The sequence below is a fragment of the Rhamphochromis sp. 'chilingali' genome, assembly GCF_963969265.1.
Source record: "Rhamphochromis sp. 'chilingali' genome assembly, chromosome: 6".
Lineage (NCBI taxonomy): Eukaryota > Metazoa > Chordata > Actinopteri > Cichliformes > Cichlidae > Rhamphochromis > Rhamphochromis sp. 'chilingali'.
Genome location: NC_137933.1, coordinates 34,562,226 through 34,582,411, shown reverse-complemented (window position 1 = coordinate 34,582,411; position 20,186 = coordinate 34,562,226). Strand labels below are relative to the sequence as shown.

The 20,186-nt window shown below is 39.5% G+C and overlaps 1 protein-coding gene across 2 annotated transcripts in view; it reads right to left on the bottom strand.

The window, feature by feature from the left end:
- LOC308397848 (transcription initiation factor TFIID subunit 4) overlaps positions 1–20,186 on the bottom strand; it is a 106,813-nt gene that overhangs the window by 16,713 nt on the left and 69,914 nt on the right. For both annotated transcript variants that reach the window (XM_080884053.1, XM_080884054.1), the window contains exon 13: positions 14,047–14,169. In XM_080884053.1, coding sequence (XP_080740179.1) covers positions 14,047–14,169 — 123 coding nt within the window. The remainder of the gene's footprint in view (positions 1–14,046; positions 14,170–20,186) is intronic.

The window sequence follows — 20,186 nt, the reverse complement described above, 5'->3', positions numbered from 1 at the left end:
CCTTTTATTTTTTTAATCAACTGGTTGTAGTTGTAGGGAAAAGAAAAGAAGGTGATACACCCATATGAGTAAGATCTTATATGCCCCCTAAATACGTTCAATATGTTTAAATATGTAGAGGTGTAGAAACAAACAGGAAACAGGCTATTGAGAAATAAAAGTACACTAAAGTTTATTTTAATCCTGCCATCATGTTAAAACAGGATAAGCAACTGCACAAATATTCATAACTATTATCCTAAAGCAAGAGGCCATAAAGAAGATAACAATTTTTGAAGTTTATCAAAATCTTTATTAGAAATTTGTGCTTATTTATCATCTTAGCAGCACTGGTTTCATGTAAGGCAATGATGGTTGGGTAGTCATTTTGCTATTCCGACCCTTTAGTGCTGACTGAGATGTCTCAAAAACTGTTGGTCTGCCATTAAATGCTGGACATGCATATAAAATGCCCAGAGGATTAATCCTAAGACTTTGATGATCTTGACTTTTCTTGAATTTCTAGTTAAACATTTTCATATATAACCATGGTGGGAAAAAGTAGGAACCCGAATTACAACTTTGTGATCCTGTGACCTTTCCTGCAGCACCTCCAGCAGTAAAAGGTTTTACAAAATTTCTCAGTATCTCAATATCTGCTGGATATGTACATGTACAAAACTGAGTACAAACATTAGTGGCCCCCAAAGAAGCAGTCCAGAGACTTGGTAACAACAATTTTCATGTGGTGTATATTAAACACGCATGGAAGGTGTATCAAAAAAAAAAAAATCATCCAATGTCAGAGTTTTTTTAATTCTACAGTTGTTCACCGGTAATGACTGAAACATGTACTATTAAAAGACGGGATTCGTGACTTTCAGGTGTTGCCGGTAGGTTGCATAACAACAGCAGTGCCTGAAGTGACTCCAGACATGCTCGCAAACGTATGTGACAAGTGTGACTATTGTATGGAGGTATGCCATCCCTTGCAAATCGGTCTATTGTTACCTAGAACTAAAATGCTGGACCTCTGACTATGATTTTAAGCATTTCAGGTCAACTGCGTATCTATTGATTACATGAATTTCATGTTTTAATGTTTCACGTTAGCTCACAATGGAACTGAATGGGAGTGGAAAGAAAAGTATTTGATATAATTAAAGCAAAAACCAACAGTTTTGTCTTTCCATGATATAGCTGTATTTTAAATGCTTTAACCCACAGAACATAATGTTAAAATCCTAGTGGATACAACTGTGCTCCGCATTGTGTAGGGGAAAAGAAAGTTGGCTAAGTTCACCGTGTTAAAGCTCTCAAAACAGATGGCATCTGGCCAAAAAACCCCTGTAACCATTCGGAAGACTCAACTCTGTCTCCTTTGTGTCCTCACTAGTAGAAATACTGAATTGCCTTGAGACGTAAAGTCAAACTAACATTAAAATCTTCTTGACATTATGAAACCAATAGCAGCCTCTCCGTGCCCTCTTTAATCATATTTATGTAGTATGTAGAGAAGGGGAGCTCACACAGGAATCCTTATGCTTCACTGCATCCTCACAGAAGTCATGCTAAAGTCGTTGCATTCGTCTCAGATCCCACCCTTACTTGCATTAGAGGTGAAAAAAAAATCTTAGAAATGCAAGAGCTAATCAGGGGTTAATGTCAAGGCTCCCAGTGGATTTAACAACAGGCTCTGTTTGGTTAAGGGCAAAAACAGAGCTCCACAAGAAGGTTAAGTTAGCTGTCTTTTCCATTAAAACCGTCCACTTGGTGTATGACTCGGAGAGGAGCAAAAGGAAGGTACAAAACAGGAGGCAGCTGCTGTGACTACATTATATTTGCTCATTACTGCCCCTGCTCCTTCAACATTAGCAAGTAGCCACGACTTTCCAACCATATACTAACCCCAACAGATTCTGGACAGAGAAGGGAAAAAGATGGAAAGGAAAAAGCGATGAGGAGGAGGAGCAAGTGTTTTCCTTTATGCTGTGCCTTCTACAATCATTCGGTTGGCCTGTCTCCTTCTTAACCAAACAGCCTGGTTGGTCGTAGTCCTCTGAGTCCTTACACACCCCCTCCAGCTCCGGAAGCCTTGTACTCTCAGAGTTTCCTGTTTGTCTGGTTGAAGACCTGGACATTTTACTCCCAGGCGGCACATTGGGAGGGACATTGGAGGAGGAGGAGTAAGCAAAGGAGAAAAGCACAAGAGAGAAGGACAGAGGGGAGGTTGGCGGGCGAAGGCAAAGGGAGAGACACTGAACACTCCCGAGTTGGGATTGATTTACTTCATTAACCGAGATTACAAGTTTAACTTACAAACCAGAGGTCAAAATTTCTCATTAACAAGGGGACCGTGGAGAACCTCGGGGCTTGGAGACCACTCTTATTACTGACTACACATTTCAATCTGTCTTTGATGTTCCATGTCTGCCTTTCTACCCCCTCTTTCCCCCTCCTATTTTTTGGCAGCGAGGTTGATTTTAATTGTAGCTATAGAACAGAGCATAGTTTGCCTGTAAGCCAGCCTCCACATCTGTAGTGAGTGCAGCTTTAGTGATATTGGGTGCAGTCCATAGCTTGGGGCTAATTTTAATGGTCCCCCCCCCTCCCTCCTTCATTGGAGACTCAGATTGTTTTCCACGTGATTCCTGTTAATTTAGCTGGAGGAAAGGGCATCAGTTTTCCTTGTGCTTTTCCCCCTCTCTCCCCATGCCTCTCACTCTATTGCCTCACTCCTTCTTTCTGATCTACAGCCTCAAAGAAAGAAGGTGAAATGAATTCAAATGGAAAAATAGACTGTGCTCACTATTAAATCGCTCGCCTACCTTTGTCCCTCGCATTGCGCCTGGTTGAGACAGATAGGAGAAAGCCAGTGTGGCTGTACAAACTGGGGCAATTTAGCTGCTATTGTCGCTTTTACGTCAACAAACAAAGCTCTTCCTTTGATGTGATAAATGGCCTAAGTGCCTGGATGATAACTCAGAGCTCATAAATGTGTCAAGGATGTTTCAAAGCTCTGAGCATGTTTAACACTGCAGGACATTGTGCACTGAGGCACAGTTTACATCGCAGAACCTTTAATGCTAACCTTAGATGTACAGAGGAGCCTCTGCCTATCATAAGCTAGCAAAACTGCAGCAACTCAGTTCAGACAGGATTCACCATATGAGATGAGAGGAGATCACAACATACAAAAATCAATGGGTGGAAATGAAACAGTAAAGTGTTCAAATCGTATTAAATGTGTTAAAGGACAGAGTACAGAGGGTGTCATGGAATAATCATTATAAACAGAGCTATTTTTGGCTTGTCTGTCTCTCATCCTTTATTCACTGAACTCAAGTCCGTAAAGGATGAGAGACAGACAAGCCAAAAATAGCTCTGTAAAAGCTGTAATATATCTATACCATCTTACCAGCTTTTACATACAATATACAAATGTTGGTGGCTGGAGAAAAGAATTGAATATGGAATAGAGTTGACTTTTGTGTAGGATGCAGTAGTAATGTGTAGAAGTAATGATCCTAAAAGTTAATTCCCTTTCATTCTATACTTGTTAAAGCATTCATGAGGCCAAAGGTCATTTCTCCATACAACTTCAAACACCCTTTGCTAGCACACGTCATCACAAACTCCTAAAACTGGTAGCTCACCCTTGACTTTTGTGTTGAACCTGTGTGTGCAGATAGCTGGGTAAGGGTTGTAGGATCGGAACAATTAAGCTGGAGGCAGAGTTGGAGTATGTGCGCCTGAGCACCCTCTGCCTGTGTGCTGACCCACCACTGGGGCCACAGCAGGCCCTCTTCCAGCAAGCCAGCCAGCAGCCGCAGCCATTGGTTCCTTGGAACTAATCCACCCCGAGGAGCCCTGTAAGACCCCCTTTGTTCCCTCCTGCAGACTAGATCAAGCTGGAGACAGACACTCCAGTCTTGACTGGCTATCAATTTCACAGCTTCTAGCGATCTACATCCAGGCACAGGCCCAACTGCGGCCAAGCCGCCATCACATTAAAGGTGATTGAAAGGGGGGATCGGGCTGCGGGGAAAGAAGCAAAATTGTGTCACGTGAATTCCGTCACAGTCCAAACAAGGTGGAAAGGTGGTCTGTTTAGTGAAAAAATAAGCAGGAGTAAAGGAATATAAAAAAAAGCGGATTTCAGCAGGAGTTCTGCCTCTCAGTGAACAGAACAGGATCTCAACAAGGCCATTATCTGGCTCCTAATTTGAGCTCTGGCACAGCACTGAAGGGCTGCCTTTGTCTAGGATTAATGCGGAAAGCTCAGGATGCGATGTCAGAGGGAAATAATCAGCGTGGGCCCTTCATAACGTTGGCTGCTTGTGCTCCTGGCCAGGGCCCCCGGCTCATTTTTGTGGAGATGAAATCTATGACAAGCCCCTCAGTGAAGCTAAGAGCAGGCAACAGTCCAGTAACACCCACAGGCCTCCAGGCATCCTGTGACCCCCTTAGAAAAGTCACATTCACTTTGCTCTGGAGAAGGGAAAGAGAACGCCGCAGGCGATTCCAGCCCATGTGAAATGAAGAAATGTGAGGAGGTGAAAACGAAGTGAAAATAAGTTAAGATTCCTCCTCCGCCCCCTCTGCAATCACTCCAGAGGAGGGGCACACTGTGGCTTCACTTTATTATGCCGTATAATTAAACATATACAGGACATTAAAAAAGGGAGAAAAACATAAAAAAGCCAACAACTCTGCCATAATGTATATTCATGTTTATGTTGTGTAACTGCATTTAGGGAAACAGTTTGAAAATTCAGGGTTGGTTTTTTTTTTTTTCTAATGCAGCATGAGGTCGGGGGCTAATACCCATCAGGGTAAAACATTCTGAAAGAGGTTGGCACTGTACTCAAGGACCAGAAATAATGCTTTTATTTTGTTATTTATGCTTTTTTACCGTTTGCATTACCATGCTCCTCTGCAGCATATTGCTGCTAAGCGAAGGATGTGAAGATGCAACTCGATAAGCAGGTTATTAAAATGACCAATTGACATTCAAAATTCAGGCTTATTTTAGATTCATCATATTTACAGATGAATATGTGGAATTTAAATATTTCCCAGCTGCGTAAAGGAAAAATATGATTTGGTACAGCAACTAGGCATGACTTCATGTATAACCCTGTGCTACAGAAATGTGATACTAAGGTTGTTGCTTTTGGAACCTGTAACGGAAGAGTTTTCTTTGTAATACCAGAGTTCAGGTTAATTAAAACCATAACAGGCAAGTCACATAGAAGTGTGTCGCTGTGCTGTCTGTACAGTGCAGATATTTCCTTACATCCATCATTTCATCCTTCCTAACTTTGAGTGAAACAGGTTGAGTCTTCAGATGTATCTCTAAACTTAAATCATTCTTACCAGTAGAAGAACACAACTGAGCTCAAAGATAAAGACAGGCATAAATAAGACCAACAAAACTAGTCTGCAAGACAAACCTGCTTCCTGGTATTTCAAGAAAAGTACTGACTCATCACTCTAAAGATTAAGATTTTATCCTCTTTATTTACTCACTCCTTGGACATTTCTTTGTAGGCAATCATCGCTGATCATTTGATGCACGCCACAGGCCCGACTGTTTTTGAAACGCTCCGTTTCATTCATCTGGTAATGAAAATTTGGCCCTCTGCTAAACTGTTCCTCTGCTAAAAAAAATGAACTACCTGGCTCAAAATGTTCATAATATGTATTAATATGAAATAAAATGAATAACTTTAGTGCAAAATGACAAATAACCCTTTTGGCACCCATATAAACCTCATGTGAATGTCGCACGGTCAATGTGGCTTGTCATTGCTACTCTCGACGCCTGTTGTGTCAGTAGTTCTAAAACCATGCCTGCTTCCAGTGTTGGGAAGGTTACTTTTAAAATGTATTCCACTACAGATTACAGAATACATGCCCCAAAATGTATTTTGTAACGCACTCTGTTACGTTACTCAATGAGACTAACGTATTCTGAATATTTTGGATTACGTAATATTTTATCATGCTTTTACAACTACATGAATGTACTATTGCTGTGTTTTTTTACTATTACAGAAGGCTACTCACCATACCAAAACCAACTAGATTTTTAAATCTTAATATAAATGAGTAACAGTAGGATGGACATTAGGTAAAGCTGCACTTTTTGCAGCGATCTCGTACAGAAAACTATTCCGCGTGTATATAAAATATGTCCGCGTCTCCGAACTGTAGTAAAGGGACCTCTGGCTAATATGTCGGGTTCGTGTTGGGCTCGTAGCCGAAAACTAGCTTTACTTTGTTGTCTGGGTCAACTTTGCTAGCGAGAGACAGAGAGAGGCATTGAAAGGCTGCTCCAACGGAACTTATTGTTTAGGAGAAAAACACGAACACAGTGTACAGTTGAGTCTTAACAGCTTACTTACAGCTGGGCTACGCTGCCCATGAGGCTACATTCTTTAGGGCTATGCCTGTAACACTCTGCCTATTGCCTTCATATTAAAGAATTTTTGAACAATAATTTTAAAAAATATTTTCATTATGCGGGCCGCAAGTAGAGGTGACATAGGCCGCGAGATTGAGACACGGGCATTAGAGCCTCTTAATGTGTGTTTTGTTTGGCTTTCCAGTAGGGCTGCACGATTAATCGTTAGAAAATCGCGATCTCGATTCATACTTATGTGCGATCTCATTTCCAAATGACAACGATTTAAAAAAAAAAAAAAAAAAAAAAAAAAGACGACGACAACGACGATTATACCGCATTTTGATCAGGGACGTACTCTGCATGAAAACAAGCGCTCACTCTTCCTGCTCAACAAATGACAAGGGCGGAGCCTTATACCACGTGATACAGAAGCTGTGCTGTGTGATGCTAAAATCAGCAGGGAAAAAACAACGGAGAGCACGTTGTAGAGCATTTTGCTCTACAAGGGCCTGATATCCACTTATGAGGACATTATACTGCTACTGTTCTATCAACATTTTAAACAAATATATTCATGTGGCTCTTATTTTTCTTAAAAACAAAAATAAGGTAAAAAAAAAAAAAAAATCTGGTAATTCTTTGTTTTTATATTCATTGGGCCCCAATATGACCAAATATGAAAGAGAAATTAAAAATGCATGCCGTGGAAGAGTTCGGGTCTTATGAGGTTAATGAGAGAAAATAAAACAACTGAATTTTTAAAAATGCTCTTTGTGCTTATAACATATTAAAATTATAAAAACGATAATAAAAGTCTAAAAACAACTGACCAAGAATAGTCACAGGTATCACAGCTGGTTTATTTAACGTTTCCTTTGGTGTGTGAGGAGACGTTGACATGCAGAGTTTAAAACAGTCCTCATTTTGCAGTGGATGACTTTTCAGCTGGAGGAATAAATTCGTGGTACTGCTAACTTTTGCGGCAATCGTTTTACGGGATGTTTTGCAAGTTACCGCATCTTGTTCAACACCCTCCATGTGAAATCCAAATTCCCTCGCTTGTTTGAAACTTCCGCTGTCGCCATATTTTCCCTATCTGGTAGTATATAAAACGCATGCTCAGTGTAGTCTGCCAGGTAGACAATTTTCTGGTTGGATTAATGATGCATTTGAAGTGTGTGGGAGAAAAAAGAACTCACAGTAAATTACATGCAGACAGCTTAATATTGCCATGGCTATTTATACTGGATGGTTACAATAAAGCTATTTTAACAAGCATACATTGAAAAACTCGCAATACATCGAGTATATTCAATGCATCGTCCACCCCTAAACAGAAGGTTGGAAAAACATTGCTTTGATGAGTCTTGGTTTTTGCTGTTACATTTGGATGACATGATCAAAATTTGGCTTAACTAAGATGAAAGCATGGATCCATCCTGTCTTGTATCAACAGTTCAGTTTGGTGGTACAATGATGTTGTGGATATTTTCAATGAACACAACTGGGCCCCTTACCACCAACGGAACAACAGTTAAATGCCTGCCTGAATAATCACCACAGTATACCCACCTTTGATGGCTGCTTCCAGCAGGATAACGCATCAAAATTTAGATCATGTCAAACTTTTTTCAGCACAACTGTAGGGTCATAATTTGTATTAGCAGATATGACCATCGCAATGACCGCAAGCTCATTGCACTCAAATGGTCTTCACTGTAGCCAAATTTATTCCAAGAAAGCACTTAGTGGTAAAGTTGAACAAGAGAATTGAGAGTCACATCATGAAATATAATCAGTTTTTTTCTGGTTATTTTTTTGTTTCTTTCATAACCTGGCCTCATGTCTTGCATTTGGGTGTCCTCTATAGCAGTTGCATCCCATAACGTTGAGCAGAGGCTTAAAATTTGCAATAATTAATTTTTTTTTCCATTACCAAGTGCCAAGTTTATGACTACCAAAAAAAAACAAAACTTGACCATTCTCTGAAATGTGAAAAGTATGATTTAACAACAAGATGGTAATTAGATTCAGGAGAATAGACGGCATTAAAAACTGAACACCTAAGATGTGTTCCAGCAATCTGACCAGCAGTCAGTATCAGAAACCACAACATTACCTGCAGTTATCCATTGTTATTCTTATTCACTGTATTGCAGATAAGATATTCAGTGACTCATTTTTACTATCGAGTACTTACCGCAGTTGGGGATGACACGACTATGTAAAATTACCACTGAATACTGCCTACACAAGAAATTTAAACAAAGAAGCAATATTTTGAGGGGAAAACAATGTCTTTGGGTAAAACTCTAATATGTTGAAATGTTTATTGTTATTCAATTCAATTCAATCTTTATTGGCAGACTTCATGTCCATAAAAACAAGACAAGACACAAGAAACACACACACAACTCCACCCCCCCCCCCCCCCCCCCACCCCCCAACACAAGGTATAAACCATTAAATATATATATGTATATAAATAAGTATATAAAGCATTTGTAAAAATATAAAACCATAATATACATAAAACACAATTACTTAAAATAAATCAATAAATACACAAACACTTTAACCAGTGCTTTCTGAGACTGGATGAGTAACGGGAACCACTCACTGTCGGATCTGTAAGTGCTACAATTATACTGTTACTCAAACCATCCAGTCGTTCTCTAAAATTGAACATTAACTTTCTTAAAAGTGCTTTAAAAGTCCAGACACCCACAGCTACAAACATCTGGCTGGCACTACCACTTCTAGGTATCCTGCAAAGGATTCTCATCGCATCATTTATATGCAACATGCAGCTTCTGCATGCTACATTGCTTGTAGGATGACCACAAGGGGGCAGTATATAGCGGTGTGCAATACGCTTTAAACAAAGCCACTTTAACTGGAAGTGAACAAAAGCTGAATTTGCGTGCAATACTATTTGCCTGCACATAGAGCTTACATCGTTGTCTGTATATGTCATCATCATAATTCATTTGCTCAGTAATAAAGTGACCGAGGTATTTCACCTTTTTATGAACTTCAAGAGTTTTTTGTGCCAGTTTAAACAAAGGGAAATTTAGCTGTTTATCCTGCTTGGTTCTACATATCAAAACAGCACTTTTAGCAGCATTGTACTCAATGTCATATTGCACACCATATTCAGTACAGACATTAAGAAGATCCTGTAACCCAGCACTGCTTGGACTAAAAACAACCAGGTCATCTGCATACATAAGATGATTTATCAGTGCTTTACCTAATATACACCCAGTGTTACAGGCTCTCAGCTGTATGGACAAATCATCAACATATAAATTAAATAAAATTGGAGACAAAATCCCACCCTGTGTAACACCACTGCTGACACCAAAGGGGGCAGAAATACTGCTTCCCCATTTAACCTGCATGTTCTGATGAGCATACCAGTAAGAGAGAATCCTCACGATGTATTGAGGAACTCCCCGTCTCTTCAGTTTATCAAAAAGTTTTCTGTGGTTCACTCGATCAAAAGCCTGTTGAAATCACCCAATTCTTTGAATCTTTGGGCTGAAGGAAGGACAATACTCGGTGTATATATGCTCAATCAACAATCATTTATTTCCATACAATTCAACAGTCAGAGCATTACAACGTCCGGACGGGAGAGATGCTACCAGAGGGTCAGGCACATGTCTCAAAATGGTGACGGGTTGCTCAGCTTTTTATAGTCTCTAGTGGCCCCCATCTAGTCGTAAAAGCCAAAACATCACATTCTTTCTCTGTTACAGCGCCTAAGTTATGACCTCGGCAGTTGTTTCTCTGCTTTCTGTAAGGTGGGGGTGTGGAATGTGGTCTATCTATCTCCCCTGTCTTTAGACACAGAGTCTCCTGCTTACAACCTTCTCTTCATGATTCAACAATTAAGCATGTCAAGAAAACAGTGTAACACATTCCCAGCAGATCAAGGATACAGAGTGATGCACATTTATCTAATGAACTAATATGTGAATATGTTCTGTTAACTCAAAAGTATAATGAGAACTAAACTACATACAGCTCACACACTCTATGTTAAAGGGTATAACATGATCTACAGCAGTTAACATAATTCAACTATTTTGATTACATATATAAGGTAACATATAATAACAGAATAATCTAACAAGCCTTAAAGGCATCAATGAAACACATGAGGACAGATGAATTTTTAGCCCTATACAAACTGACTATTTCCTTGAGTGCATATATGCACATGTCAGTGCCATGCTTTGGTTTGAAGCCAAACTGATTATCCAGAGAAGAGATGAACACACTCATTCTGTCAAACAAGATTCTTTCTAACACCTTAGATAAAATACTGGCTAGTGCAATTGGCCTGTAATTATCCAAACAGCTCACTTTTGCAGCTTTGTCTTTCATAACTGGTACCAGTAAAATACACAGCATTGAGTCTGGTAATATGCCATGAATCATAAACCCAGTGAAACAGAGTGCTAAAAGAGGAGCTAGCCTTAAACTAGCATGTTTTAAATGTTCTGCAGTGATGTGATCCAAACCAGAGGATTTATTATCAGACAACCTATGAATGGCTTCATATACTTCATGTGTCCTTACACTTATTGTGTCATTACTCATGTCAAGATTGTCCTCATATGGATCACTTTTTATGCAGTTAAACAACGCACTGTAATGCTGTCTCCATAATGCTGCAATGTTATCTGCCCCAGAAACACCTTCAACAGTTGATGGTAGAGATGGTTTACAGTTATTAAGAGCTTTCACCTCTTTCCAAAAATCTGCCATATTATTACACAGCATTTTCCTGGCCAAAGAATCTGCTCTCAGCATTTGCTCATTTTTAGTTATAAAGCGAACAGCGTACTTATATCTGGCATTCGCACATTTTTTCTGTTCAAATTCTGGGCCTTGTTTAGGTCTTCCAGCCATGGCCCAACATTTATAAGCTATGCGAGCTTCATCGTGGTACATGGATACTAGGGCTGCCACAAACGATTATTTTGATAGTCGACTAGTCACCGATTATTTTTGCAATTAGTCGACTAATCAGATCATCATCCATTGGACATAAAACGTTCAGCTTATTGCACCAGCAGCATCTGCTCATATATAACTATCATTAGCTTACAGCTTTAAGTGTTTAAGGTATGTGCTAACTAAAAATAAAGACAAGATGATAGTTTATTAAATTTTAATGAAATTTGCAGATTGTTTCGGTGAAGTTTAATAAACTCCTTGCTATCTAAAATACAGTGGGGCAAAAAAGTATTTAGTCAGCCACCGATTGTGCAAGTTCCCCCACCTAAAATGATGACAGAGGTCAGTAATTTGCACCAGAGGTACACTTCAACTGTGAGAGACAGAATGTGAAAAAAAAATCCATGAATCCACATGGTAGGATTTGTAAAGAATTTATTCGTAAATCAGGGTGGAAAATAAGTATTTGGTCAATAACAAAAATACAACTCAATACTTTGTAACATAACCTTTGTTGGCAATAACAGAGGTCAAACGTTTACTATAGGTCTTTACCAGGTTTGCACACACAGTAGCTGGTATTTTGGCCCATTCCTCCATGCAGATCTTCTCGAGAGCAGTGATGTTTTGGGGCTGTCGCCGAGCAACACGGACTTTCAACTCCCGCCACAGATTTTCTATGGGGTTGAGGTCTGGAGACTGGCTAGGCCACTCCAGGACTTTCAAATGCTTCTTACGGAGCCACTCCTTTGTTGCCCGGGCGGTGTGTTTTGGATCATTGTCATGTTGGAAGACCCAGCCTCGTTTCATCTTCAAAGTTCTCACTGATGGAAGGAGGTTTTGGCTCAAAATCTCACGATACATGGCCCCATTCATTCTGTCCTTAACACGGATCAGTCGTCCTGTCCCCTTGGCAGAAAAACAGCCCCATAGCATGATGTTTCCACCCCCATGCTTCACAGTAGGTATGGTGTTCTTGGGATGCAACTCAGTATTCGTCTTCCTCCAAACACGACGAGTTGAGTTCATACCAAAAAGTTCTACTTTGGTTTCATCTGACCACATGACATTCTCCCAATCCTCTGCTGTATCATCCATGTGCTCTCTGGCAAACTTCAGACGGGCCTGGACATGCACTGGCTTCAGCAGCGGAACACGTCTGGCACTGCGGGATTTGATTCCCTGCCGTTGTAGTGTGTTACTGATGGTGACCTTTGTTACTTTGGTCCCAGCTCTCTGCAGGTCATTCACCAGGTCCCCCCGTGTGGTTCTGGGATCTTTGCTCACCGTTCTCATGATCATTTTGACCCCATGGGATGAGATCTTGCGTGGAGCCCCAGATCGAGGGAGATTATCAGTGGTCTTGTATGTCTTCCATTTTCTGATGATTGCTCCCACAGTTGATTTTTTCACACCAAGCTGCTTGCCTATTGTAGATTCACTCTTCCCAGTCTGGTGCAGGTCTACAATACTTTTCCTGGTGTCCTTCGAAAGCTCTTTGGTCTTGGCCATGGCGGAGTTTGGAGTCTGACTGTTTGAGGCTGTGGACAGGTGTCTTTTATACAGATGATGAGTTCAAACAGGTGCCATTCATACAGGTAAAGAGTGGGGGACAGAAAAGCTTCTTACAGAAGACGTTACAGGTCTGTGAGAGCCAGAGGTTTTCCTTGTTTGAGGTGACCAAATACTTATTTTCCACCCTGATTTACAAATAAATTCTTTACAAATCCTACCATGTGAATTCATGGATTTTTTTTTCACATTCTGTCTCTCACAGTTGAAGTGTACCTCTGGTGCAAATTACTGACCTCTGTCATCATTTTAAGTGGGGGAACTTGCACAATCGGTGGCTGACTAAATACTTTTTTGCCCCACTGTATAACAAGACACCGGAGAATATTCTCGAGCATCTCACACTTCTGATGATCAGCTGTCAGCTTGACGTTTATTCAGCCATGTAAAAACTATAACTTTAATCTCAGCCAAACCGATTTACTCAGGAACAAATAAAATACTAAAATAAGCCAAACAATAACATTTTTAAGTTATCTAAGTGACTTATATATCATGTTTAACCTGAGCATCGAAAGACAGCGGTGTGTTTGAAAAGATCTGTCGGGAGTCCGGTGTTCTCACGGCTCTAGTGAGCCTAGCCCCCGGCTCGCTATCGAGCTAGTGGGTAACAGATGTCTCCGAAAACATCGGAGCGCTTTTGAAAATATGTGGTGTCTTGATAAACTGAGCAGATATTTGAGGTTTACACAGCTACATTCTCGCCTGAAAATATGATAAACGTTTATTTTGTGACTCAGAAAGAATAATAAGAGTAATATTAAAACTAACTAGCTGCCGCCATTGTTGGAAACTGAGCTGGGCCGCGCTATGAATTCTGGGACACCGCTTCTTCTTCTTCATGTAATAATTTAGTTATTTAAAATTTCATAGTTAAAAAAATATTTTTATCTTATCAGTTCCTCATAAATAACAAGAAAGTGCACAGATTTCTGTCAAATAAGATAACAATGTCATTGCCTAGGCATGTCCACTAACTAGAAATAGTAGAACATGATTGATTAAATTAGATTAAATCCAAAATTCTCGACTGTTAATTTCCCAAAGATCGATAGCAAGTCAGCATTACAAACTGGTGATGATAAAAAAAACATTGACAATATAGTTCTCACCTCTGTCCCTGATGGCGTGGCCCCCGGTGAATCCACTTTACGTTTTTTTCGGGGTCCAATGGCGGCTAGTGCTGTAAGGTTGGCATCCCGCTGCCTCATCTGGGCCAGTTCCTGTTGTTGCATCTAGTGAAAACATAAGAAACAATCAGACCTTACTATGAACATAAGATTCACATCTAGTATTTCCACATTTTCACATGTTGTTCAGTTCTTCTAAGTCTTATGCACATAATAAATTTGCATCATGGCAGTGCATCCAGACACATTAGCTTAATGCTCCTCCCAAATGTACTTACTGTTGTTGTACTTGTTGTTCTTTCATAATGCTGAGAGATCGTTTTTTTATACTTCTTATGATATTCAAGATTCCTTTTCTTGAATATCATAAGAAGTATAAAATAACAGATCTCTCATCAATATCACTGTATTGTTTTAAATGTCACTCTCAATGTTGACATATTCCTAATTTAACTGGGCTTCTTCATTGACAATAAATGTTGAACTCGATCTCGAACTCTGAAATTAAACTTTTTACTTGTGCATACTGATGGAGCAAAACTTCAAAATATCACCATCTCCCTGTGATGAACCCAAAACCAAATAAAGGGGCACCATAGCAGTTACATATAGCCAGCCAGTAATACTAACCCCCAAACTGCAATTTGCAATCAGAGGCTCAAAAAAACAACAACAACTGTCAGGCATATAAGATTAAGATCAAATGTAAGAATAAGAATTAAAGGAGACTGCAAAAAAAAAAAAAAAAAAACAAGATTTCTTGAACTGTATAAGTAGAATTTCCTGAGCAAAACAAAATGGTAGACTGTTCTCAGCCATTAACCGAGCTCCTCTCAAAGACTATGTGTGTGTAGTCACATGGTTCTGAGGATGTGTGGGGGTTGCGGGGAGGCACTGCCCAAGGTAATGTCATGCCTACCCTCAGGGTTGAGGGGGAATCCAGCATTGCTGGGAGCTGCCCTTTATATTGGGTGGAGGTGTGAGGGCCTGGGGCCACGGTACAGAGGGTGTCAGCACTCCCTTCAACATTCAAACAAAGTATACAGACACACAACACACACACACACACATGCCTATCAATCTTGGCCACAGCACAGGGAATGCCTACCCACCAGCTTGCCTGCGTGTCTGCCCGCTGGGGGAGTGAGGCCTGGGTTGAAGCGTACAGTGACAATCAATGTGCGCCTTGATGTCTTTCATGTTCTTTTATGTTATCTCTCAGCATGTGTTCGCTGGGCACTGGTGTTTGCGTGAGGCATGTATGTTGTCTGATCAGGGGAAAATTTCATGTTACTTTCAGATGGCGCTCTGTAAAAGGTTGCTTTGGTGTACAAAGTCTGATCTTAAATGTGCATGCAGTTGCTTCTGATTTTTTCCTAAAATCCCGCTGGCAAGGCATGCCCTTTAGGGTGTTGCCACTTCACATTTAGCACGGCGGAATGTTGAAAGATTCAAACACGCTGACAACACAAAGTAGGGGGAATAATAGCAGCAGTACCAACCAGCTCAATGAATAAACTACATTTATTTATTCCTTTTACATTGGATAGTGGTCAAAATAAAGATTTTGACTAATAGTAACAATTTGGACAAATGTTGAGTCAGGCTCTTAAAGTCATGCAAATGTATACAGGCATTAGAATAGAGTCACACACTAGGGATTGTGGCTGGATATGGCAAACAGAGTGGATATGATTTTTGCCCCTGTCTACATGGAAAAGGCTGCATTAATATTATCACTGTTATCCTTATTAGGCTTTGCCACAAACAACAGACAAACCTCTTCAGGCCTGACCTTAAAGAATCCCACTGAAAAGTGAGCCGTGACAGAGCATAGAGAGTGAGAGAGCGAGAGACAGAAAGAGAGTGAGTGAGGTCCGCTATCTCACTGATGGCACCAGGATGCCGGCAACTCTGGCTGGCAGTTGGCACCAGGCATGGGCTCCCAGCGCCCACAGCAACTGCCTGCATTTTCAGATTTATGACTGTATGATGAATGTAGACTTCATTTTACCATCTGCAACCCTCCAGTCTGCGTTTCCCGTCAGTAAAGTGGCCGCCGTGACAGTGGGAGACTTATTTCTGATTTCAATCTGGTGCCATTATGCAGAGTCTACCTTCCTTTGTTGACTGCCAGTGGATACAAGCCAGAGTTGAGTAGGGCTGGGGCAGACTTGCTTTGCCTTACAACTTTCTCTGGCTACCCTTAAATGTTTACATATGTATGCTCATATGGTCACACAGAGGTGTACAAATGCTATGAACTCCCCTTTTGTAAACCTTTCTTGATTGTCTGTTGTATGTTATATGTAGCACCATGGCCTGCAAGGAACATTGTCCTGTTTCACTGTGTACTGTACCACTGCACGTTTGGAATGACAGTAAAACCGCTTGACTTAAAATGGTAGCAGCAAAAATATTTACCTTTTCCAAGATCCAGTAATAAGGTTCTGACACCATACTGTTAAATACACCGTCAGTCTCTTCTAGTATGTTTTTACAAACAGAGCTATTCATCTTTCCTAATGATGTTCCTGAAAAAGATTTTACAGACTGACAATGCTGATGATTTATTTTTTATTTTTTTGCAGGAGGACATCTTTTCACATTCTTTAATCTTGTAGAAATACAAAAAAAGCAGAACCGTGACTTCTAAGTGCAATAATCGCTCTGAACCTTCTGGAGTACGCTGTCAGCACTGTTAAGCGATAGGTACAATCATTGCCAAAAACTGCAAAGGTCACCATTGGAATTCTTCCCGGACTGGGAAAATAACCAGCTGACAAGATGCATACATTTGCCAAGTCCGATCAATGGTACCACATAAATATCTGCTGTTCTGAAGTCACTTAAATACCAGTGCTTCCAGTCTGCCGGTATGCCCTTTGTAGGCAAGGAAATGGGACTTGTAAAGTCAAATTATTAGCAAAGGTCAGGAGATGTAGAACATTTCTGAGATAACCCAGAAAATCAATCTACAGCTTTGCTATGAGATTTAAGTTTATATACGCGCAGGTGGCAATTATAAAGTAAGGTAAAACAGTTAATGAGAATATTACAATTGTTCTAATTAAACTGTTCCTTTGCTTTTGTAAATGTAAATTATGACTACTGGATTTAAATAGCTTTTTAAAATGATTTATTATAACATTGTACTGCAGATTAAGTTCCCAGGATAAGAAGAAACCTGTTGTATAAGCATGTTTAAAATTTATGAAGTTCACGTATTTTATTACTCATATTTTTAATAGCAAAAAATAGGAAAATCCTCTTGATTTGATCTGTGATCAACTGTACTGTTTTTTGTTCTTTTCAGTCACCTGCTTCCCAACATCATGAATTATTTACAAGTTAACTCGAGCTCTGCGCCCTTAATAGATTCGTTAAAGTATCTGTCAAGACGTAAGTAAGAAATAACATGGGTTTTTCTTATCACAGAAGAAAGAGCAGTATGCCCCCTTATGATGCAAAAATGTCTAAAATACAGAAAGAACCTTAGAGCGGTCTGACACGCTTGGAGTGAAGAGGAGGATAAGCTGTAGGAGCCATGATGGCCAACCTGCCGTTTTCCATCTCTGCTGTTTTTAACAAAGTCTTTTCTCTCCTCTCCCCCTGCTCCTGGCCTGGGGGACTGCTTGCGGCCCTCCAGACGCTTACAGACAGATGTCCTTGCTAGAGCAGAACATGCTCTCCTTGACGTCACAAGCAGCTACAGGGCTATGAAGGAAGCTAAAGGGCTGTTCGCCCTGCAAAGCCCACAATATAGTGTATAAGGAAGATCATGGGTTTTTGGGTTTTCAGTTAGTGTCTGTCCTAACACCCCCTCCAAACACCCCTCAAAAGCTTTGATCCAATACAACAAAGCAGGCAGCTTTTTACTATATAGACAAAGCATATGTTGTATTTGGTGAATGTCTTTCTTGGACCCAAGGCCCCTGGTGCAAACATTTTTTAAACAGTGATGGGTACAAACTTCGCTGTTTTGCAGTTTCTACATTCATTCTTTATCTTCTAATAGTGTAGAAAAGTTTGAGAGACAAAAATGTACCAAAATACTACAACCACAGCATATTGTCTTTTGCTCTTTTAAACTACCCAGTCTCAATAAATTTAAAGTGTATCACTTTTTTCTTAAAATACAGCCAAATTGCCAGCATTAAAAATAAGTCATCTGATGCTGACTACATAAAAAGTGTTAAATTAATGATAACAGTAGTCAATGCCAGCAGTTTAAGAGAAAGGCAGGAAGGCTTTAACTGGCAGTGTGTCAACTCACTAATTGTAAAAAGATAAAAAGTCTGCGCACGGATTTACAGAAACAGTCTATGGTCTGCCTCTAATACACTTGTGGATATATTATACAGCTTCAAGTACATTACGTCCACAGGACCAGGATATAATCAAATGCATGCAAAATGTAGTTATAAAAAACTATATTTATTCTTTTTTAATGGAACCATAAGTAAACACAATAAGGTTTTAGTTTTTAGCTTCACTGGCAGTGTGGTTCCAGGGATTGCAGTGTCAGTCTTACACGACAATGTTAGATGAATTTCTAAAATTTGTAACATTCTGTTAGACTGTCATGTGACCTTGTGTAGATGACACTATTTTGTATTATTTATTAATGAAGTAATAATAAAATTAATATAAGGTTTAAAAAAAGTAATAACTTTTGATTGTTCATAAGAATGGTTTGGTATTTTGTAATATTGGCATGAAAGAAAAAAATCTCTGCTAAATCAATGCAGACATTATCACTGGGAAACTATTGCATGTCTATATGTAACTGTGCATAGCAGTGTAGGTCTGACAGACTGATGTTTATTTAGTATTTAATTATTAATAATTAATACAAAACAGAAAAAAGGATATGTGCACATTAAATATTTTTGATTATATTATATTCATTTCATATGAATGAATTAATCTGATGCAAAGGCAATGTCTTTTCTTTAGCATGAATTCGAATAATAGATTTTTTGTTTGTTTGGTTTCTTAATAAAGACTGCTTTTGAAATTCAGGTATTTGTAACATTGCGTGTTCATTTGTCTAAGTTTCCCACTAACATAAGAGTGTGTGTGTGTGTTGACATTTTATGTATGTTTTTTATGTATGTCTGTAATCCATGCAACTCATTCACCTGACACCCACATGGCCGACATTACGTGAACATCTGTGAGCCGCATCTTGAGGCCTTTCTTCATGTGAAGTGCCTGGCAGTTAGTTTGCTGCAGGCAGAGGGGCCATTTGCAGTAACCAATCAGGTTTCCCTTCTCCATCTGCACTCATACACTACAAAGAGACGAGTTGAGCCACGACCTGCTAATGTAGGCAAGTGTGGATAGAGACATGTTTGGCTTCATTAGACAAACTGAACTGCAAATAGGAGAACACCATAAAATATTTTGTATTATTATTATAGTGAATTTATATTTAAAGATTTATAATATTTATAACGCTTAAAGTTAAACTATGCGATATTCAGTGTGCATTACTAATATGTTCTGACACATTATATACGGCACTTAAAACTTTGGATTTGCAAAGATACTAGTCTTTCTGAATAGATAGGCAATAGATAATTTAGACAGATATAATAGATAATAAATCACCCAAAGTTAAAAATGTAATAACAAAGCGACATAAACTGTTTTGAAATTCAGTTTCATCATAAATTCTTTGCACATAAATTGTGATTGTGGTATTTTACCTATGGAGCAAAATGTGCAAGATCTAATAGTCTTAGCGCAGTGTGTTCCTTTTCCTCTGAAGTTGAGTATGTCTGAAGTCCTTCCAGGGCGAAGGACCAATTATTTAGAGCCCTCAGTTGTCCCTGGAGCTAAGGTCATTATGTGAGTGTCACTATCACAGCCCTGTGGTTCTTCTTCATATGCAACTTATTTGCAGGAATTAAAATGTATAAAGGGACACTGCATGAAATACATGAATAAATTGAATATGTCTTACAGACTTCGTGCCTTTACTTTGGAGTAAGTAATGCTTCTATAAATAATAACATTTGCACGACACATTTTGCCAAGGAACGGTGTTTAATGAAGGAGCCAGAAATCAGTGTTAAGCAGATTCTGACAGTGTTACACCGGAGCGACAGGGAAAG